Raw genomic sequence first — 23984 nt, 5'->3', positions numbered from 1 at the left:
CATGAAGGGTAACCTCACTAGCCACACTGGCCAGAGAAGCAGGTAGGCTAACTGGAGATCTTCACCACTCTCTCCTTTCTCCAAATCCAATGACCCAGACTCACACCCAGTTCTGTAGCACAGCACCTGATGAGGCCTCCCCTTCCTCTCTGCTCCCATCTCCAGCGGACCATGCAGATCTACCCCTCCAATCATCCTCTCCAATCATGCCCTTGTCTCAGGCCATAACTCCAGGAGGCCTTCCCTGGACCTGCCAGCTCAGCCTGCCAGAGAAGCAAGGAGGCCAGTGGGCAGGTAGACAAGCTTCAGGTCTTCACTCTCCCTCCTCTCCTCCAATCCAGGTCTCCAGTCTCACGTCCAGCTCTGTAGCAGTCACCTGTTGTGGCCTCTCCTCACTCTCTGCCCCAATTCTCAGGGGACAACGTAGATTCTGGTGAGCCCTCTGTTTTCCTACCTCCTGTAGATAACCTAACCACCCCCCAAACCTCTGCCTCTAGCTCATCCCCAATTCTAAGTGTCAGCTCCCAATTCCAAGAGGGACATTCTTGTCAGAAACCCTAGTCACCATTTCTAGCAGGATCCCAAAACAATTCCCTACCTGGCAATACCCATCTACCACATCCTTCTAAGATCCACAGAAGACAACAAAACATACACCCCCTCAAAGACAAGATAATAGCATCTAGAAGCTGAATCATCCCGAACCCAGATGCCACTGAAAAAACACACTCAGTAGCAGCCAAAACAAGATGTCTCCACTAGAGCCCAGAACTCTACTATAGTTGGCCCTAACAAATGCACCATATATGAAACACAAGACAAGAATCTTCAAATAGCCTTTTTGAATAGGATAGAAGTGCTTAAAGAGGAAATGAATTAATATCTTAAAGAAATCTATAAAACAGAAACAAGCAGTGGAAGGAAATGAAATCAAAAGTGGAAATAGAATCCATAAAGAAAACTCAAACTCAAGGGAACCTGGAAATGATATTTTTAGGAACTCAGTAAGAACTGCAGAGGCAATCCTCTCAAACAGAATACATATGATGAGAGAAAGGAAATCTCAGACATTGAAGGCAAGACAGAAGTAATGGATACCTTGTCCAAAGAAAATGTTAAATCTAAAAAAACTGGGCACAAAACTTCAACCTGAAGAGCTAACCACAACTAGGATAGCAAAGGAATAAATAATCCTAGACAAACAAATCAGAAGTAGGGAAACACAAACACACACACACACACACACACACACACACACACGGTGATATTTTATTTGTGCTGAAATGTGATTTCATTTGTATGTTAATAAATAAAAGTGCTTGGAGGACAGAACTATTAGCAAGCCATAGCGGAAGTCTGGCAATGGTAGCACACGCCCTTAATCCTGATCACATGATAGGCAGATCTCTGTGTGTTCAAGGACATAGTCAGCATGGAGACATATGCCTTTAATCTCAATACCAACCATAGAAGACTGAGAGGTCTGTATAGACAGGCAGTGACGAGGTCATGTGGTTGGGTTTACAACCAATGAGAAGGCAGAACAGAAAGTCAATAAAAAGACAGATAGACAGGAAGTAGGTCTCTTTCTGAGGGGAAGGACGGCAGTGGCAACAAAGGGTAAGAAGGCAGTTTTTAGCTACTCTCTGACCTCTTCGGCTTTTAACTCTGCATTTGGCTCTGTGTTCCTTATTTAATAAGACCGTTACATCTACACACACACACACACACACACACACACACACACACACACACACACACACAGAGAGAGAGCATTCTGAAGTTGTTTGTCAGGCATAGAGATGCCAAAAAAATATATAGGCTATTATTGTCTTTGCCCTTGGGTGCTCACCAGAACTTGATATTAAGATACTATTATGGAAATTACAACACATTGTAGTTGCAGGACATGAAGAAATCAAGTTGGTACAAACCAGGAAGCTTCCTTCTTGCTATCTCTGGATATTTCTGTACTGCATTATCAAGATCTCTCTAAACTTTGAAAATTTTCAAACTGTGGGCCATATAAGTATAAAGGACATTTTAATTTGTCTTTATGTTGCCAGAACTAGATACAAAACAGATGCCAAATATCCTTTGTTTCTAAAAACCTCAGCCTTTATCACTACCAACTAGCATATGTCAACAGACTTGTACTAACACTCTAATGACTTAATTTTAGTAAGTCCAAACAGAAACCCTTTCCACAACAATGCTAAGTTTGGCAAAATTTCAAAGAATATGAGTGATTTTCAGGCACAACCAAAACATTTTTTATTTTTTACAATCCAAATACAAAGATGCAATACAACTAGTTCTGGAACATTTACACACCTTTTTGTCTAGCAAACAAACAGAACAATGTTTTCAAAGGGACATGTACAGCAATAATAGAGAACTACTTGTCAGTCAAGGGTTGGTGTCAGCATTTCTTGTCTTTCTATGTATCTATCCAAGCTCTCCATCTTTGATTCATCTTCTTTGTTATGCTGAACATACTCAATCTCTTTTTCTGGGTTTGGAATTGATTTCCCTTTTGAAAGCAAGAAACATTCAGCATTCAAAACCTGCTCAGCAGTCATTGAACTTCTGAAATATATCAAGCTACAGAGGAGGGATTTGACATTATCATCCTGTAAGGAAAGAGAAACATTTTTTAAAAGAATCCAAAACAAAACTAAGGGTAAAAAAAACAAATCTGTAATGATAAAAGATTCAATTTTTAAAAACCACTTTTAGTTACTGACATAGGCTAACATTAGTTTTTTATTTGGATTTTTATTGATTCTTTCCTAGTTCAGCTACATTTCATTGGAAAGAGATAGCTACAGTAATAAAAAAAAATTTATTTACTGGGGAAATACCATCTCTATTTGCAAATGGTACAGAGCTATGTTAAAGCATTAAGAAATCCACTAAAATTATTAGAACTAATAGTTAAGAATAATTAAAATAGTTTCAAAGCATATACTTTGAAGACTACAAGATACAGTTGAAGGAAATCAAAGGTCTAGATAAATGGGAAAACATCCAATGTTTAATGGCTCAGAGGTTAAGAGCACTGACTGCTCTTCCAAAGGTCCTGAGTTCAATTCCCAGCAACCACATAGTGGCTCACAACCATCTGTAATGAGATCTGGCGCCCCCTTCTGTGTACATAATAAATAAATAAATCTTAACACACACACACACACACAAAAAAAAAAAAAAAAAAAAAAAAAAAAACACTGATAAGGGGCCAAAGCTTGAAAACAATCCTTATTGGATAATCAACTTCTTTGTAGACATTGACAAACTATCTCTGAATTTTACGAATCATAATAATAATCCTGACCCTCTTTAAAAAGAACAAAGTGTAACAATTCACATTTCTCAATTTCAAATCTCTATAGCAGTAATCAAGATAACATGATACCAGAAAAGGAACAGACACAAGCAGTCAGTCCTTGACTCCTGATGGTAGGACTTGTATTTTAGCAATACGTAGTATAACACTCTCATGGATGCTGGACATCCTCAGTGATCTGCACTCTAAATCAGCATGTGATCACTAAATCAGCTTGATCAAGATAATCAAACAATGTTCTGCAGTGCACAGTATACTAAGCTATAAATTCTGCAGGTAATGTGGACCATATGCATTTTAAACTTACAATGGGTTTATAAGGACATAATCCTATCATAATTGAGGAGCATCTGTAAGACAGTGGCAGAAAATTCAGCATCTAGAAAGAAACCCACACAACAATCTACTGGTTTTGACAAGAATGACATGACCATTTAATGATTACAAAACAGTCTTTTCCACAAATGGTGCTGGGATAGATAGGCACAGGCAGAAGATTGAAACTGGAATGTTACCTCTTAAAATAGACAACAATTTAATTCAAAATAGATCAAAGATCTAAATATAAAACCTTAAATTATATAAATGTAAGAAATAAATATAGAGGTAAATCTTTACAATTTTATACTTGGCAAAGAACTCTTGAAAATAATCCCCAAAGTACAAGCAACAATAGAGAAAGTTGTACTTCATGAAAATTACAAACTCTCATGCTTCAAATGACACTATCAAGGAAATAAGAATACCACTCACAGGATGAGGTAAAATATTTGCAAACCACGTGCCCAACAAGTTATTTTTTTCTAGAATACATAAGCAACCATTAATTTTTAAAAATCAAAGGGCAACCCAATTTTTAAAATGTAAAAAACAAAGTAAGAGTCTGCATAGGCAATTCTCTGAGGAAGATACCACAAATCTAAATGAAGACTGTGAGATAGTACTCCCATTATGATGGCTAGAATCAAAAAGTCTTATAGCCAGTGTTAATATAGAAAAACTGAAGCTCTCATATACTGCTACTACAAATGTAAAATAACTGCTTTGGAATCTAGTAAGTCTTCAAACTACTAAATAAACAGTTGCTACAAGTCCCAGTAATTCTACTACTAGGTATATACCCAAGAGAAATGAAACGTGTGCTCAAATGTTTATATATAAATATTTGTGTCATTTTCTATAATAACCAAAAGGCATATATAACTCAATGTTCATAAATAGAAAGGTATCAATAAACTGTGGTAAATCTATCACTGGAATATTACTTATCCATGAAAGGGATGAAATACTAATATTAGAACGTGTATGAACCTTAAAAGCATGCTAAGTGAAAGCAAAGCACACTATACCCATTAATTATGATTCCATTAATATGAATGCCTAGAATAGCATAGTGGTTGATTAAGACTGAAGTCAAGAAATGCAGATACTTAGAGGTAGCACATACAATGTAGTGAGTTTATGGTGCTGGTCAGACACATATGACTATACTAAAAACCATTAAGTTATAATCAGTGGATAAACTGTAAGGTTTGTTATCTCTTTTTAAAGCCATTTTTAAGTTTTTTAAAGTTTTACTGGAAGATATGCCATATCTGACTAAATTTGAAGACGCATCAAAAATTTAAGAAGATTTTTTGCCAACTATGAACGAACCATGATAAAAAAGACTTCAACTGAAAAATACCTCCTGAACCTTTCCTTTCTTAAATTGCTTCTTGGCATGTATTTGTTCACAGCAATGAAAAAGAGTAAAAAAGAAAATCAGTCCTGAAATCAGGAGCAATGCTGTGATAAACCTGACCCTGTGGTTCCTGGGTCTCTGGAACTGGTTCACAGGAAGGATGTGGAAGAGTTTAGAACTTGGTGTTTAAATCCCCTCGAGTGCTGAAAGCAGAGCATACTGGGCTTCTAGTAAAGTTAAGAAGATAAGGAAAAGGAAATTGGACAGTGGCAGCTGGTCCGTGAGGTTTCAGAGGGGAACAGGATTCTTACTGTGAAGTGGGCTAGATGCCTGTGGTGCTTTGAAAGGAAATGGCCCCCAATAAGGAGTGGCACTATTAGAAGGTGTGGCTTTGTTAGAGTAGGTGTAGCCTTGTTAGAGGAAGTGTGTCACTGTGGGGGCAGGCATAGAGGTCTCCTTTGCTCAAGCTATATCCAGTGTGGACATAGCTGCTTTTGCTGCCTGCGGATCAACATGTAGAATTCTCAGCTCCTTCTCCAGTACCATGTCTGGCTTCATGCCACCCACCATGATGACAATGAACTAAAGCTCAGAAACTGTAAGCCAGCCCCAATTAAATGGTTTCCTTTATAAGAATTGTCATGGTCATCGTGTCTCTTCACAGCAATAGAAACCCTAAGACAATGCCATCTATGTGACAGTCTAGTAGTAATAATAATAATAATAATAATAATAATCTGATAGGTTCTCAGGATATGGGCAGAAAGTGAGTGCAAGGAGAGTCCGAAATACAGGAGTGATGCACTAATGTATTTGGTGGAGGAAATCTCAAGAGAGAAGAGCATTCAAGCCGTATGGAATGGCTACTGGTAACTTTTCTCATCCAGATCTACAATGCAAGAGAGCAAAAAAGCAAAGCAGAAAGATACCAAAAAAACAATTGTAGTTAGTCAAGAAAAAGAGCTTGGGCAAGATTACATTCACTTCCTGCTCCAATCTTGGTAGCCCTAGTAACTAGTTCAATTCCTGGTACCAGACAAGTGCTCAAAATAAGTTGGCTGAAAACATATATGGATGACAAAGCCATATCAATGACATATATGAATTTTTTTAAAAAAAGATATAATTAGGCACTTACAAAAAAAGAGTAAAACACTCATTTCAAAACAAAATATCCTTGAAATATATAATAAGCACTATATTTTCTTATTACATATATGATTTGTTAATTATCTGGCAGTAGTATAAGTAGGGTACTTAAATTTTCTTCAACACCTCATTACTAATGTTCATTTAAATTTTTGTAAAAATTGAGAACACTTTCAATCAAATACTTATAAATTTATATTATTACACATTTCAAATGAGTAAATAGCCAATGGAAACCTACCAAATGAAATTGATCCACTTTTGGGACTCCATCTTCATTTGTCTCAAACTCCTGACTTTGAACAGAAAGCTATAAAAGAACACAAAAGTAAGTAGACTCTAGAAGTATCTAAATCAGTGATTCTTAACCAAGGTCAAATATTAGATATTCTGCATATCAGATATTTACATTACAATTCCTAACAGTAGCAAATTTACAGTTATAAAGTAGCAACAAAATAATTTTATGGTTGGGGTTACCACAACATGAGGAAACCGTATTAAAGGGTCACAGCATTAGGAAGGTTTAATTAGTGTTAAATACTAATCCTAGAGAGTCTACGCTGGATCACTTTCATATATAATCAACCAATAGCCCATTGCATATACCTTGGGATAACCAGGAATAAAATCCAACACTTTGTAGATTATAACATCATACCACAATGTCTAAAAACTAGATGCCACTAGATTCTGGTGAATAGAGAAAAGCTCATAAAAAAGCATATTTCTCATGTAGGATAAAAACACTTAGTAAAATTACTTGCACAAATAACCAAATAGCTCCTGAGGCACCTACAATGTTGATTAGTTGATAGACATACCATAAATAAACACTGTAATACTTCCTTGCTTTCTAAGAAAATGTTCTAGGAGCTAGATGGGATCTATTCCCAGGACCCATATAGTGGTTCACACTCTAACTACAGTTCCAGCAAGCAGTGCCCTCTTCTGACTTCTACAGGACCACACACACACGCTGCATATCATACATGCAGGCAAAATACTCACTTGAAACAAAATGAGTAAGACTACTTTTTTTTTTTAACTTTTATCAGTTCTTTGTGGGTTTCACACCATGCATTCCAATCCCATTTATCTCCCTGCCCCCTTGCATCTGCCCCCTGCCCTTGTAAACTCTCCCCAAAACAAAACCAAATTTAAAAGAAAAAACAAAAACAAAACAAAGATACAAAACAAAACAAAAAGAAAAAAAGAAAAGAAAAGCAGAATCTTGTGGAAGCTGTAGTGGGCCCCATTGAGACACACAGTTTACCATTTAGTCCATTCATCTTTACTTGTAAGTTTTCATTGCACCACATCTTTGGTCTGGCTGGAGCCCTCTGGTTTCTCCCACACCACCAATAATTTGCTCTCACTGGGGTTCCTCCCAGACATCCTGTCATTGTCCTGTGTCATGGAGATCCTGCTGTTTTGGATCTGTAGGTTGATCCCCTTCACATGCTCCAACAGTTCACAGATGGGGTGGATGTTGGGGTGGCCAACATCTACCCCATCTGGTTCTGGGCCTGGGTGGTAGTTGGGTTGGTCAGCTCTCTAGTTTTTACTCATCATCACTACCCTTTTTAATTTCTTGAGAGATCTAAAATAAATAAATTAATGATACACATTAAGGCCTTGGTGGGGGAAAAAAAAAGAAAAAAAACCCCAAGTCAGTAATGTAAAGAAATAAAATCAAGCTAGGTGTGATGGTACTGCACACCTTTAATACCAGTACCTAGGAGGCAGAGGTAGGTGGAGCTCTGTGAGTTCTGGCCAGTATGGTCTACATAGCAAGTTCCAGGCCAGACATGGCTACAAAGTGAGACCCTATCTCAAAAGAGAGAGAGAGAGAGAGAGAGAGAGAGAGAGAGAGAGAGAGAGAGAGAGAGAGAGAGAGAGAGAGAGAGAGAGAAGAGAGAAAGAGAAAGAAATAAGATCAAGTCTAAATGGAATCAAACAAAAAGCAATATAAATAATCAATGAAACAAAGAATTGGTTCTTTAAAACAATAAGGAAAAAAACCCTCAACCAAACTAAAAGATAGAGAAGACCCAAATTAAGAAAAATCAGAGATAAAAAGGGAACCATTACTAAAATTACTAATGAAATTCTTTAAAAATCATTAGACCATAATTTATGAACTTAAATTTCACCAAGTTGGAAAATCTCAAAGAAATCAATTTCTAGACACAAACTACCTACCAAAATTAAACCAAGATGACATAAATAATTTAAGCAGAACTATGATAACAAGAGTGAAGCCATGAAAAAAAAAAAAACAAAACTCAGAACTCAAAGGGTCCAAACCCAGATGCATTCAGCACTGAAATCTACTTGTACACTTGGTTGTTGCCCACGGACAAAAGCACTTCTGGAGGACCTTCAAAAGGCTGATATCAATGCTTCTCAAACTATTCCATTAAAAATAAATGGAAGAGGTGCTACACATTCTATTCATGAAGCTAGGATTAGCTGTACCCAAACCAAACAAGGCCACAACAACAACAAATAAAATTACACACCTGAAGAACATACATGCAAAAGTTAACAAAATATTTGCAAACCAAATTCAAGAATACATCAAGATCATTCACCATAGCTTTATTCCAGACATGCTAGCATGGTTCATCACTTTCAAATCAATAAATGTAATAAAAAGACTTAGACAGAAAACATATGATCATCTCAATGAATGCAGAAAAGGCTTCTGACAAAAACCCAACATTCTTTCAGGATAAAAAGCCCTAAAGGGACTAAGAAGTAATATATGCCAACACAATTAAGGTGATATATGATAAGCCGATATTCAATATCATACTGAGGAAAAACGAAATGCATTTCCACTAAAATCAGAACAACACCAAGTATCCACTTCACCCACTCTTATTCAATACGGTGCTTAAGTCTTAGCAAGAGCACTATAAACAAAAGGGATACAAGTTGGAAAGGAAAAATACATTCAAAGTGTATTACAGGTGATATGATTCTATACATACTAAAGAGACTCCAAATAATCCCCTAGAAAATTCTTGGATGTGATAAACACGGTCAACTAAGAGGCAGGATTTAAAAATTAACATGTAAGCCCAGTGGTGGTGACACACACCTGTAATCCCAGCACTCAAGAGGCAGAGGCAGACAGATCTCTGTGAGTTCGAGATCAGCCTGGTTTACAGAGAAAATTCCAGGACAGCCAGAGCTGTTACACAGAGAAACACTGTCTTGAAAAACAAACAAACAAACAAACATATAAACCCCTATATGCCTTTCATTCATATGTGTGTATGTATGTGTGAATAACAAGATGAGAAATAAGTCAAAAGATACAAATTTCATTCATAATTGAAAAAAAAATTCAGTTTTCTTTGGAGTAAACTGAACCAAAGAAGTAAATGAACTGTATAAAAATGTTAACTCTACAGAACACTCCCACACCTAAGGCTCAGTTAATATTGCAAAAGAAGGGCAATACAGCCTTGCCCAGCTATGACACCTGCAATGCACATCAACACTAGTATGTGATAGCTCTGAAGGTGCAATAGTCTCACACACACACACACACACACACAGAGAGAGAGAGAGAGAGAGAGAGAGAGAGAGAGAGAGAGAGAGAGAGAGAGAGAGAGAGAGAGAGAGCGAGCTCTCTAATTGAATTTAAGACCCACTCAACAAGGAACCATGCTTAGTATTGGAAACCTAGCTAACGACTCAGTGCTAGTAGAGTCGCAACTGTTGGGAGAATCTACAGCTACTACTTAACTAAACCAACATAATCCCCAACAACAACAATCTATACATATTTGTCCTTATACACACAGATAAGGTAGTCTTCACCCTCATCAAAAACAACTTCTGTTTGTAACAGATGGAGACCATTACAGAAAACCAGTGAATCAAAATGTAGAGTTGTAGAGCCCAATCCCAACAAATACATCTATCTACAAAACACTCCCATACCCAAGGCTCAGTTAATATTGCAAAAGAGGGGCAAAAAGATCTAAGAGCCAAAGGATCAGAGAGTTTGCTGAGAGACTGTGTCTCTAGTAATGTCAGAAGCTACATCCAAAAAGTCTCACCAACATGACGACCCAAACATAAGCTGAACAAGGATAACATTACTGGGTGTGCCAAAGTAGGTAGGGAAAAGTCCACAAGGCCTCTACCCTAAACAAAGAACTATAGGCAACTGAGAAAAGCTGTGAATAGGAGAGATGGTCTTCCCCAGGGAAGAGTACACCAAATTGGTTGTCCAGTGCAAATGGCCAACCCTGAAAACACACATTTATAAGTAGCATTATATGGACTGAACAGGTTATATTTAAGAGAATATGTGTATACATGAATATACATATCTGCATGCAATAAATAGTGAAGAAAGGAAGCCATGGATTTGAAGGAGAGTGTGAAGGGATAAGTGGGAGGGTTTGTAGAGTGGAAAGGGAATAGAGACATGCTGGAATTATAATCTCAAAAATAAAATAAGTAAGAATTTTAAAAAAGAAAATGTCATGTGCCAATTTTTGTTGGAAATCAGCTTTATAAAAAGTCTGTAGCTGGTTGGTGGTGGTACACGCCTTTAATCCCAGCACTCGGGAGGCAGAGGCAGGAGGTTCTCTGTGAGTTCGAGGCTAGCCTGGTCTACAGAGGGAGTTCCAGGACAAAGTTACACAGAGGGAAAGCCTGCATCGAGAAAAAAAGAAAACAAGAAGTCTGTAATAACTACATTAAAAATTTATATAAAATCAATTCAAGACAAACATGAAGACCAGAAACAAAAATAGTACAATTTTACAGGACAGAAATGCAGAAAACACTAAGCAGGGTTTGGTTTGGTTTTTAATCTAAAAAAAATTATCATTCTTTATTGGTGAAAACATAAATCTAGAAATGCTTAGTCATACCACAAGGACACATACATGCTCAACTGTGTTCATAGCAGCATTATTCATAATAACCAGAACCTGGAAACAACCTATATGCCCGTCAACTGAAGAATAGATAAAGAAAATGTGGTACATATACACAATGGAGTACTACTCAGCAGAGAAAAACAATGACAGCATGAAATTTGCAGGCAAATGGATGGAACTAGGAAATATCATCCTGAGTGAGGTAACCCAGACTCAGAAGGACAAACATGGTATGTACTCAATTATAAGTGGATACTAGATGTAAAGCAAAGGATAACCAGATTGCAACCCACAGCTCTAGGGAAGCTAGCTAGCAGGGAGGACCCTAGGAAGGACACATGGATCGCCCAGTGAAGGAGAAATAGATGAGATCTACATGAGCAAACTGGGGGTGAGGGGGGTAATGGAGGGCAAGGAATGGAGGATAAGAACATAGGGGAATAAGAGGTTCAAGCTGGAACAGGGACAGAGTGAGAGATCAAGAAAAGAGATGCCATGATAAATGAGGACATCATGGGAATAGGGAGAAACAGAGTTCTAGGGAAGTTCCCAGGAATCCAAAGGATGAATCCACCATAGACTACTGGCAATAGTCGAGAGGTGCCACACCAACTCCAGTGTTGTCCGTGTGACATGAACAATTATGTCAATAATATCGGATGGGAGATATGTGTCCTACGGGACTAAGCTCCCTGGAAGTCCCTGGCAGAGTGCCCGCGTTATACTTCCTTCTCAGAGATGTGCTTCACAGATCATGAGCTCCCTTGGCTATGGATTCTGTATATAATGTTCTAATTAATCTATGAAGCACAGCCAAAATTAATAAACGCTTGGGTTGTGAACTATGGAGGAAAAGGGGAAGCTGGACACGGATCTTAATCAGATATAGCAGAATGAGCTATTTCTTAAATACCCCAAGCCACTAGATAAAAAAAGTATAAAGGTTCAGGCACTTCTAGGGAATAAACACTCACCCACTAGGAATCCTTTAGGAATCCCAAGTAAAGTGATTTATGGTGGAAAAAAAAAAGTTATCTCATAGGAAACAGATGGTGGGCCCCTCTGTTGAGGAAGTTCAACATGGGAAACTTAAAGACAACAACAAAACCCCTTCCCCTTATAGGCGTAAAAGTACAAGAGTCCATATACCAACAGGTAAAAATGTTTTATATTAAAAAAAGATATGTGGTAAAAAACTAAAGACTTAGAGAGGGTCTACAGCATCCAAATTGGCTAAGTGGGCCATGGGAACCAAAAAAGTAAAAATGTATAATAAACTAAAAAGCTGCTGAGATAAGATAAAAGACATAGCTACAACCACAAGAAGTCTACACAAGTCTAGGGACTGTATTAAGTTTAAAAATCACAGACTGCTCTTTGGGTCATAAAGTTCTTGTGGGTAAAGGGATATGTCTAGCACCGATTAATTGTGTGCTTGCTGTTTTTTAAAGATGATGTAATTAAATTATTGCCAAGTTCTTGTTGTTCCTTGTATGACGTGAGTTTTCTTTTCTGTATATAAAATACTGATTTACAAAAGTAAAATTGCAGCAGATTCAAACCACTTCTGAGTGTGTTGTCTGTCTGTCACTCACCAAACCCTTGCCTTCCTGACTACCCAAGGCCTGGTTCTCCTACGGTCGTGGAACCCCCAGTGGGCCAGTTCATGACAGAGAGGGTGCCTGAACTGGCCTACTCTGTTTATCAGAGGGCCTAATTCCCTAACTGTCATCATAGAGCCCTCATCCAGTGACTGATGGAAGCAGATGCAGAGATACACGGCTGGATGCCAGGCTGAGCTCCAGGAGTCCAATCGATGAGAGAAAGGAGGGATTCTATGAGAAAGGGACATCAAGACCATGATGGGAAAAAGTACAGAGACAACTAGCCAAACTAGTGGAAACACATGAACTGTGGACCAGTAGCTGAGAAGCCACCATGGTACTGGACTAGGCCCTCTGGCTAGGCAAGACAGTTGTTTAGCTTGAACTGTTTAGGGGGCCCCCAGGCAGTGGGAATGGGACCTGTCCCTAGTGCATGAGCCGGCTTTTTGGAGCGTAGTGCCTATGGTGGGACACTCTGTGTAGCCTTGGTGCAGGGAGGAGGGGCTTGGACCTGCCTCAACTGAATATACCAGGCTCTGCTGACTCCCCATGGGAGACCTTGCTTTGGAGGAAGTGGGAATGGGAGGTAGATTGGGAGGGGAACACTGGGGGGCTGAAGGAGGGAGGGCAAGGGAATCTGTGGTTGGTATGTAAAATGAATAGAAAATCTCTTAATAATAGTAATAAAATTAAAACAAATAAAGAATAATAAAAAATTATTCTTTAGTGATGAAAACATAAATCTAGGTATGACTGTTCTGCTGTCTATAGTAAGTGACTATATGTATATTCTTCTGTAAGAGTTTAGAAATGGAAAAGTATAAACAAATTTGACTATTTCTTGTAATCTATCACTGCTGCTTGTCATCAACACACCAGAATTTAAGACAAATACAACTGTTATCATCTGGAGTTCTTCATTTATTTTCACTGTAATTCATTTAGATTAGAAATACTCACTGCAGGTTTTTCCCTTTGGGGGAGGGGTGATTTACCTACGTCTCCATGAATAATGAAATAAAGTATCAGGTTTATGGTTGCAAGGAGGGTCAAGAGCATGGAAAGCACAGCAGTCCAGCATCGATAGCAGCTAGAAAGCAGGTCTGAAGAAGAAACAGGAACTCTAACACTGGGCACCAGGCAAGGCAGTGAGAAGAGAAAGGGAGACTGATCTTCAGCAGGGCTTTAAGCACAAAGGAAAGGAAAGCTATGGCAAGCCCCATGGGTACTCCATTTGGCCTTCTGTGAAATACAGATTAAAACAGGAGGTCAGTGACCTGTACAACAGACACTGGACAAGAGCCTGTGTATTTTCTAAATTGCTCATCAGTGGTGTGGCTGGGTATTTATATTTTCAAGCCACAAAGGCCTTCCTCCATCTCCACTGCCTGAATAAGCAATCACAATGAGAAGTTGGGGACTCAGTAAACTGGTTTGGACTTGACAGACCTGGAACTCAGGTTTATGTGGTAGGAAATGTAATCATGCTGAAAGAAAAGCTGCCCAACCTCTGAGGAGGAGCCGAAGTGGCTTCTAAGACTGAGCAGGAAGGCTGAGGCAGAGAGCACACAGGATCACTCACTGTCTATGCCTTCCCTCTCAGCAGAGACTACTTTGGCTTGACTGTTTCCTCCACTCCCAGAGTCCCAGGAACAACTGTAAAGGCCTATCCCCAGCATATCCCACACCTACACATGCAGGGGGTAGAATGCTTCTGTTGACAGTGGATGTACACTGAGTGAAGACACACTCAGCAAGTAGGAGCTAGAGGGTAGTTTCTACATTCAAAGAGTTCCAAATCTACCTGGGAAAATGCTGGCAAGAATTCAGCCTGGCAGTGGTCACTGAAGCCCTGGTAGGAAGGGCAGAGAAGAGCTCAGCTTGGCCATCGGAGAGAAAAACGGCTCACCAGTCCCAATCTCATAGCAAATAAACTGAAAATGACATGCCTGAGGAAAAGGCAGTGTCTCCATCCTCTACCTCCTCAGCAATGAGGATATAGTTAGACTGTTGTTTTTGTTGTTGTTTTGTCTTCTACTGAATTTGCTTTGTTTTATTCTTTGTTTCTGGTTTTGTTTTTCTAAAAATAGGGTCTGACTGTGTAGCCCAGGCTGGCCTGGAGAGTCTGGCCAGAGTCTCTTGTATCTCCCTCCTAAGTGCTAGAATCTCAAGCATGCACCACCATGCCGACTTGCCCTAATGTTTCTAAAAACTTCATCCCCTGTACCTTTCCTCTTTTTCTCCATTTTCCTGTTCCTGTCTCTTTCCCTCCCCCCATACCTCCCTTCTTTTTATCAATAATTAATAGCTTTTCCTTTTCTAACTTTTTAAGACAGGGTCTTACTTCGTAGCCCTACACTAGTTCTAGGCTGGCCGATAACTCAATAGATAAACAGGGCTGGTCTTGAACTCACAGAGATTTGCCTGCCTCTGCCTCCTCAATGCTGGAATTAAAAGCATATAGTAATTTTTAAAATCAGTTTTTCCCATGAGTATCTTAGCCCCTTTCTTTTCTACCTCTACTTTGGATAGAGGAGTTGTTTCCATTTTTTAATCTCATTCTTTGATTTCTGTCCACACTTACCCTAGATAATTTTTAACTTTACAGAATATTCTATACTCTAAATTTCTCTATTTCAGTTTACAATCATTGGTGATATGTAACTGGGCTAAAATTGATATTGTGTTATGTTACTGTTAAAGCAGTTTGTCTCTGCACACTGAGGTACTTGGTAACTGAGGCTTTAACAGCATGCTACTCAATAGGAAGATTCTCACCATCCCAACCCCACACACACAAAAATAGCCTCCTCCAACAAGTGCCATCAACTAGGGACTAAGTATTCAAATATCTGAGACTATGGGAGACATATCATTCAAAGCACTATACTGCCCAATAATTAATTCAAAAGATATCACAGACCTTAATGTAAAACTTGCAACTTTGAAACTGTTGGGAGTAAAACACTTTGATAAATAAGCACATGTATGCACTTTATGAAGACTCCAAAGGCACAGGAAATAATTCTAAGAATTGAATGGTATTACATGAAATTTAAAAGCTTCTATAAGGGCAATAAGATGCCCATCAGGCAATGGCATTTGCCTCACCTAGCAACCTGAATTAAATGAACCCATTAAAAGGTGAAAGAAAAGAATCAAGTTCACAAAACTGTCCTCTGGCCTCCACATATGCTGTGACATGTGTGCCTACACATATACATCATGTGCATGCATGCACATACACACTCCATTTTTATATAATTTTCTGTACAACAAAGGAAACAATCACAGAGTGAAGCAGCATCCTCCAATGGAGAAACAACTGTCCAATACTCTTCTAATGGGATTGCTATCTCGACTATATAAAGAACTGCAATATTCTATACACAAAAGTGAAGTATACAACTCTTCAGCAAGCAGGCATGGGCTGATGTGGAACTGAAGTCCCACTCCAGCAATTCACCCCGATAGCAACATCAAAGAGAAATAACACAAAAGCTATGGGGCAAACCTAAGAGGAAATCTGTTACAGTAGGTTAAATAGTGAGATCATGTCACATGCATGAAAACTGATGGGACTTGGAAGATATTATTTGTTTGAAATCTTCTCAAATGAATGGACAAAGTTTCACAGGGTGGTGGAAGAATGTGTATTCTGTAGCTATTAGAATAGTCTATACTTGTCTGAATATTTTGTACTTCTATATTTTATCTGATGTAATATTAAAGCATTTTCTCTAAAATCAAGAAATAAGGATGTCTACTCACAACACTTTTATTCAATATAATGCTAAATTTGTAGTCAAAGAAAAAAAAGAAATAAAAGGGATACAAAAAAAAAACAGAGAAGTTAAATTATCCATTGGCAGATGATATGACCCCATATTTGAAAGCTCCTAAAGAACTCACCTGAAGACTCCAAGATCTGATCAGCAAAGTATCAGGTTGAAAAATCACAAAAGAATCATAACATTGCTATACACCAATAAAACATTTACTGAATAAGATATTAGAAAAACAATCCCATTCATACTAGCTTAATACTTAGGTATACATATAACCAAAGATTATTAAGCATGTCTACAGGAGATTTTAAATGCTTTTTTTAAAAAATATTTGGATCACAACCCATTTAAAAACAGACAAAAGATATGAAGACACTTCATCAAGTATATAGAAAAAAAATAAAATATGTTCATAATAATTACCCATTATGGAGATAAAAACTTAAACCATGATATGTCTACACTTCTAAGACCATGGTTAAAATAGAAGATAACAATACCAAGTGGTGACAATGATGTAGACAACTGAAACTCATTTATATGAGCAGAGTGAAAAAGGATGCTAACTCTGCAAAGTAGTTTGGCAGTTCTTTATAAAAATTATTCATGCCAGGCAGTGGTGGCGCACGCCTTTAATCCCAGCACTCGGGAGGCAGAGGCAGGCAGATCTTTGTGAGTTCGAGGCCAGCCTGGTCTACCGAGCGAGATCCAGGAAGGGCGCAAAGCTACACAGAGAAACCCTGTCTCAAAAAAGAAAAAAAATTATTCACACAATTATAATCTGACCCATTAGTCTCACTCAGAGATATTCACCCTAAAAAGACAATTTGTTTTTTTTTTTTTTTTTTTTTTTTTGGTTTTTCGAGACAGGGTTTCTCTGTATAGCTTTGCGCCTTTCCTGGAACTCACTTGGTAGCCCAGGCTGGCCTCGAACTCACAGAGATCCGCCTGCCTCTGCCTCCCGAGTGCTGGGATTAAAGGCGTGCGCCACCACCGCCCGGCGACAATTTGTTTATAACAAAACCACACACAAAGCTGTTACAAGCAGCTTTACTTGTAATAACCAAAAGCTAGAACCATCCAAATATCCTTTAATGTGAACAAATTAACTTGGTACACTCATACAAAAACTACATTAGACAATATGCATGGGTTTTGAAAGCATTATACTGAAAGAAGATAGTCTCAAAAAGTCATTGTTTATTGTTTATTGTTTGTATGGCTGTGGTAGTTTGAATGAAATTGGTCCCCTTAAACTCACAGAGAGTGGCACTATTAGGAGATATGGCTTTGTTGGTGTAGGTATAACCTTGGTGGAGGAAGTGTGTCACTGTGGGGGCAGGCTTTGAGGCTTCCTAATACCCAGTGTCTCAGTCCATTTCCTGTTGCCTACAAGATGTAGGACTCTCAGTTACCTATCTAGTTCTGTGTCTGCCTGCACGCCATAATGCTTCCCACCATGATGATAATGGACTGAACCTCTAAAACTATAAGCGAGCCACCTCAATTAAATGTTTTCTTTATAAGAGATGCCATGCTCATGGTGTCTCTTCACAGGAGTAAAAACCATAAATAGGATAGTGGCCTTCTTCAATAGACAAAATACAGGTGTTTTTAAAAAGAACAATGTTTATTAAGGGTGGAAGGATTACTCCTACACATGTCCAAACTAGGGCCACATGCCAATAATATCTATAAATTAGTGCAAAAATCACAGATTTACTTAAATCATTGTGAGATTCTGTGTGTGGTTTTGTTGCTATTATTAACGAGACTGATGACAATGTCTTCCACAATGTAAAAAGGATGGACACATTTGAGTCAGAAAGAACTTGGCTACAAAAGGACAACACACATATATTTGAAGGGATTACAACATTGTTCTGGCTTAACAGTGGCAGCAGTTACTACACTGATGAATGATAATTGAATAACTGAAGAAATTAAGAAGGAAATAAAAAAATTCCTCCTTCTGAATGAAAATGAAAATGTAACATACAAAATCTACAGACTGATATACACTGAAGGCATTCCTAAGAGGGAAGTCTATAGCACTAAGTATCAACATCTAAAACTATAAGATCTCTAGTAATCTATGGATGCAGCTGAGGCCTTGGAAAAATAATAACAAATTAAATTAAATCCAAAGAGCAAACAGGAAAACACTAACAAAAATTAGGGCTAAAAATAATGAAATAGAAATAAACAAAAAACCAAAAGCAATACAGAGAATCAAAGAAAGGAAGATTTGTTTCTCTAAAAAGCTACATGAAATTGACAAAGCTTTATCCAAATTAACCAAGAGAAGACCCAAACTAATAAAAATAGAAATAAAAAGGGAGACATTGGGCTGGAGAGATGGATCAGTGGTTAAGAGCACTGACTGCTCTTCCAGAGGTCCTGAGTTCAATCCCCAGCAACCACATGGTGGCTCACAACCATCTATAATGAGATCTGATGCCCTCTTCTGGTGTGCAGACATACATACAAACAGAGCACTGTATACATAATAAATAAATCTTGCCGGGCGGTGGTGGCGCACGCCTTTAATCCCAGCACTCGGGAGGCAGAGGCAGGCGGATCTCTGTGAGTTCGAGGCCAGCCTGGTCTACCAAGTGAGTTCCAGGAAAGGCGCAAAGCTACACAAAGAAACCCTGTCTCGAAAAAACAAAAAAACAAAAACAAAAAAACAAAAAATAAATAAATCTTTAAAAAAAAAAGGGGGGGAGACATTACAACATATACAAATGAAATTCAGAAAACCCTAAGAATATACTTTTAAAACCTCTGTTCCAAGAAATTTAAAAAAAAAATCTAAAAAATGGATTTTCTCCTGTGTTTTCTACTTGAAGCTTTCGAGTTTTACACTTGGATCTAATAAACATTTCTTTTAATTTTTGAGCATAGTACAAGGAATTAATCGGAGTTTATTCTCTATATACGGATATCCATTGTTCCAGTACTTCATTCACTCAAATAACTAACTGCCTTGTCAAGAATCAACTGGCCATACATGAATAGCTCTATTTCTACTACTGTCTCTACCATTGCTTTTCAACCTGTGGGTCACAACCCTACAGGGGTTGCATATCAGATATTTATGGTTTAAAACAGTAGCAAAATTAGTTATGAAGTGGCAACAAAATAATTTTATTGTTGGGGGTCACCACAATATGAGGAACTATATTAAAGGGTCACAGCTTTAAAAAGGTTAAGAACCACTGCTCTATACCATTCTCATCTGTTGTACGATAATTTTGTTTGTGTGCTGACAAATAAAGCTTGCCTGGAGATCAGAGGGCAGATCTAACCACTAGTTAACTATAGAACCAGGTGGTGGTGGCTCAAGCCTTTGATCCCAGCACTCAGGAGGCACAAGCCTTTGATCCCAGCACTCAGGAGGCTCAAGCCTTTGATCCCAGCACTTGGAAGGATCATGCCTTTAATCCTAGCACTAGGGAGGTGGAGACAGGAATATAAGGTGGGTAGACAGGATCTTGACCCCATTTGGTCTGAGATTTCAAAGAGGCAAGAAGACTTTAGTGGCTGGCTGCTCTGATTCTCTGATCTCCAGGCAAGCTTTATTTGTCAGAATACAAACAAAATATCACATAACACTGGTTATTTGTATGTCTAACTTCACAATAATATCAGTCTGGTTTCATAAACTATGATTTTATTGTCTTGAAATCAGATCCTACAAGCCTTCCAATTTTTGCTTTCACAAAACTCTCTTGCTATCAATCCTATACATTTTATGCAAACTGTAACATTTATTATAATGCCTGATTATTGATTTCCACACACAAAAACAACTACCAGCATTTCAGCGGAAAGTGTTTTGAGTAGAACTTTCATAAAACATCAGGTTTTCCAGTCCATAAATATAGTGTATTTTTCTATCTGTAGCTTTAATTTTTCTTAGAAATGCTTTATAGTTTTCTATTTGTCTCATATATGTTTTTATTAAACTTGTCCAAAGTTTCATATATTGGTATTTTCGTGATTTTCTATGAGTGTGTAAGGGAGTGCACAGGCCCATGTGCATATATTCATCAGGTGTCTTCCTCTATTCCTCTCTTCCTTATTCCCTGAACTAGAAGCTCCCCATTCTAGCTGGAGAACCAACTATGCTGGATTTACAGGCATAGCATGAAGCCATGCTTGGCTTTTTCATGGTTCTGGGGCTTCAAACCCAAGTCCTCATTTTCCACAGTAAGCCCTCACCCTCACTGAGCTATCTCCCCAGCTACTTTCATGACTTTGTCAATTATTTCATGGGTTTTTTTTTCCTGCATGCATGTATGCATGTGTACAATGTATACCTGGTGCCTGCTGAAGTCAAAATACAAGGTCAGATCCCCTAGAATATGAGTTACTCATGGTTTGTGAGCCAACATATTGTTTCTTGGAACCAAACTCAGGTTCTCTGCAAGAACAAGTGTTCTTAAGCACTGAACCATCTCTCTGAGCCTTTTTTTTTTTTTTTTTTTTTTTTTTTGGTTTTTCATGACAGATTTTCTCTATGTAATTTTGAAGCCTGTCCTGGATCTCACTCTGTAGGCCTCAAACTCACAGGCTGGCCTCAAACTCACAGAGATCCACCTGGCTCTGCCTCCTGAGTGCTGAGATTAAAGGCGTGCACCACCACCGCCTGGCAAGGGCCATATTTTTATAATTTTAAATTTCCTATTTTCTACTAGTAAATAAGAAAGATAATTACACTGCAATTAAAACTGTTACTTTGATAAATACATATTAGGTCTAGAAGATTTTATGTACATTCTTGAAAATACTCTACATTGTTAATCACGTTATCTGCAAATAAACACAGCTTCCTTTCTTTGCTTTTAAATTGAATGATTCTTCCTTTTGTTCATTTGTATGGCTAGAACAGGAGTTAGCAAACTATGACCTCTGTACCAAATCAATGTTGCTATCTGCTTCTGTACAAACTGTAAGCCAAAAATTGTTCTCATGTTTTTAAGTATTTAAAGGAAAATCATAGAAATGCTATTTAATAAGATATGAAAGCTACATAAAATTCAGATTCAGTGTCCATTAATAAACTATTATTGGAACAGGTCACATTCACTTGTTTATGCTTTGGTGCTGCAGCAGTAGAACTCTGTACCAAGAACACATACCATGCCATAGAACCTAAGAACACAATGAGCTGACACCTTATTGTGGTGCTATAGTGTACCCTAATAAAATTTACCTGAAGATCAGAGAACAAAACAAGCCACTAGATTAAACATAGAGGCCAGGCAGTAGTTGCACACACCTTTAATCCTAGCATTCAGGAGGCAGAGATCCATCTGGATCTCTGTGAGTTCAAAGCCACCCTGGACTACATGAGATTGATTCAATCTAGGAGAGAAAACAGAGCCAGACAGTGGCGGCACACACCTTTAATCCCAGTACTGGGAATCACAGGCCTTTAATCCCAGGAAGTGATGGCTGGGTAAAGAAAGGTATATAAGGCGTGAGGAGACAGGAACTAAAGGCTTTTCGGCAGAAGCATCCCTTTCAGCTAGAGGCTTTTTCAGCTGGAGCCTTTTGGGTGAGGGCTCAGAGGATTTCAGTCAGAGGATTTGTGGAATTGGTGAGGTGAGACACAGCATTGGCTTGTTCTTTTGTCTCTCTGATCTTTCAGCATTTACCCCAATATCTGGGTGTAATTAAGTGCTTGCCACCCACGCATGAGCTCCTGAGTTATATCCACAAAACCCATGTAAAAAAGGGGGAGGTGGGGACCTGCGCCTGGTTGCACATGCCTATCATCCCAGTGTGGGGAAGGCAGACAGGCAGAACTCTGTAACTCACTGGCCAGCCAGCCTGGCCTACTTGGTAAGCTCCAGGACAATGACAGACTCTGTCTCTACAAGCCAAGTAGATGACTCCTAAGTAACTCATACAAAGTTGATCTCTGGCCTCTACATGCATACACACAGGTGCATGTACACGTCCACACAAACACAATACACACACATCCACACACAAATTCTACTTTTAAAAAGTACACCATTATTCTTCATCAAGAAAAATGGCTGAAAATCACTACAATCATCCCTTTACATTCTGAAACATTTGTAAATTATTGATGATTTTTTAAAAAACAACATACCCATAATAAAAGGCAGCCATAAGCATATAAGTCTGAACTTGGAGAAGGAGGTTTTCCAATTTTCAATTCAGGTGATGTCAAACTTAATCCACCAACCATCATGTTCACTGAGGCTCGCTGACTCTACAAAAACAGTATTGTAAGCATTTTAGAGACAAAACAGTTAAGGGTTTTGTGCGAGAGCCTCTATTCTCAATTTAAAGGTCTTCTGAAATATTTCATTGTCTACCTCTCAAGTATCTAATTTTCTACTCTTACAAATTTTACTTTTGTTATACTCAGATTGTAGGTGTGGACTGAAAATGAATGACTCTGGATTCTTTGATCATGGACATTGTTTTGTGTATCTTAATTTTAATCTTACATGTACGCATGCATATGCATGTTGGTGGGCATGTATGCTTGTGGATGGATGGATGAGCATGTGTGCCACTGAGCATATGTGGAGGTCAGAGAACAACTTCCTGAAGAAAACCTTCACCTTCCGCCTTGCTGAAACAGGGCCTTTCTTGTTCTTTCTGCTGCTATACTACCTACTCCAGGCAAACTGCCCAGAAAGCTTCGGATTCTCCTATCCCTACCTCCCATGTCACTGTAGAAGTGCTGGGATTACAGGTGTGTGCCACTGCATCAGGCTTCCTTGACTTTTTACATGGGTTCCAGGAATCAACTCAGGTTATCAGGCTTACATGGATAGTACTTCACCCATGAAGCCATCCTGACTACTCCTGTTTGTGTATTTTAATAAACTCACAAAGCAGTACTATTTTCTAATTCTGAGCATTCTAAATACTTTAAATTAAATTGTACAAATCACTTTCTTTTCCTCATGACCATTTTCTAAATATACCATATTCTAAGAAATCAAAGGGCAATCAATGACAAATCATGACACCTAAATTCAGTCTGCTATTAGCTGCAATTCCAACTCTCACATTTATTTGCTGTGTGGTCTTAAATTTTAAGTTTTTCATGTCTAAACTAACTTTTAAAGTGGCTATAATATCTATATTATAGAGTTGTTATAAAGATAATGTTAGTTAGCACAGTGCCTACTACATATCCCTAAGTATTAATTATACATTTTCTCCATTTACTATCTTTAACCCAACTTCTCTAAGTATAATCTAAAACCCAGCAGCTAAGGCATCAACTGGGAATGTTAAATGAAAGATTAAAATAGCATTTTGGGGAAGAGTATCAGATGACAAATTAATATAAAAAGGAGTGATTCTCAGAACAGTCACATCTACAATTGTACCAATGATATGCTCAAAAATAAACTGACGGGAATCCTTAAAATTGAGGTTAGAAGTCCTCATTTTCTTGTGTTACCTTAGTCCTCGGATAAATTAATATGGGACAATAAA

General features: G+C 38.3%; 1 protein-coding gene across 9 annotated transcripts in view; it reads right to left on the bottom strand.

Annotated features, from left to right (window-relative positions):
- Positions 1-2249: 2249 nt before the first annotated feature.
- The window catches only part of Stk31 (serine/threonine kinase 31), an 81211-nt gene continuing 59476 nt past the window's right edge, over positions 2250-23984 (bottom strand). For all 9 annotated transcript variants that reach the window (XM_076566764.1, XM_076566762.1, XM_076566765.1 and 6 more), the window contains 3 exons: positions 22615-22737; positions 6421-6489; positions 2250-2633 (listed from right to left, as the gene is read on the bottom strand). In XM_076566764.1, the coding sequence (XP_076422879.1) occupies positions 2406-2633; positions 6421-6489; positions 22615-22737 (420 nt within the window). In that variant the 3' untranslated portion in view covers positions 2250-2405. The remainder of the gene's footprint in view (positions 2634-6420; positions 6490-22614; positions 22738-23984) is intronic.

This window comes from Peromyscus maniculatus, chromosome 3 (genome assembly GCF_049852395.1).
Source record: "Peromyscus maniculatus bairdii isolate BWxNUB_F1_BW_parent chromosome 3, HU_Pman_BW_mat_3.1, whole genome shotgun sequence".
NCBI lineage: Eukaryota > Metazoa > Chordata > Mammalia > Rodentia > Cricetidae > Peromyscus > Peromyscus maniculatus.
Note: the sequence above shows the minus strand (reverse complement) of the source record. Positions and strands in the feature narration are given on the sequence as shown.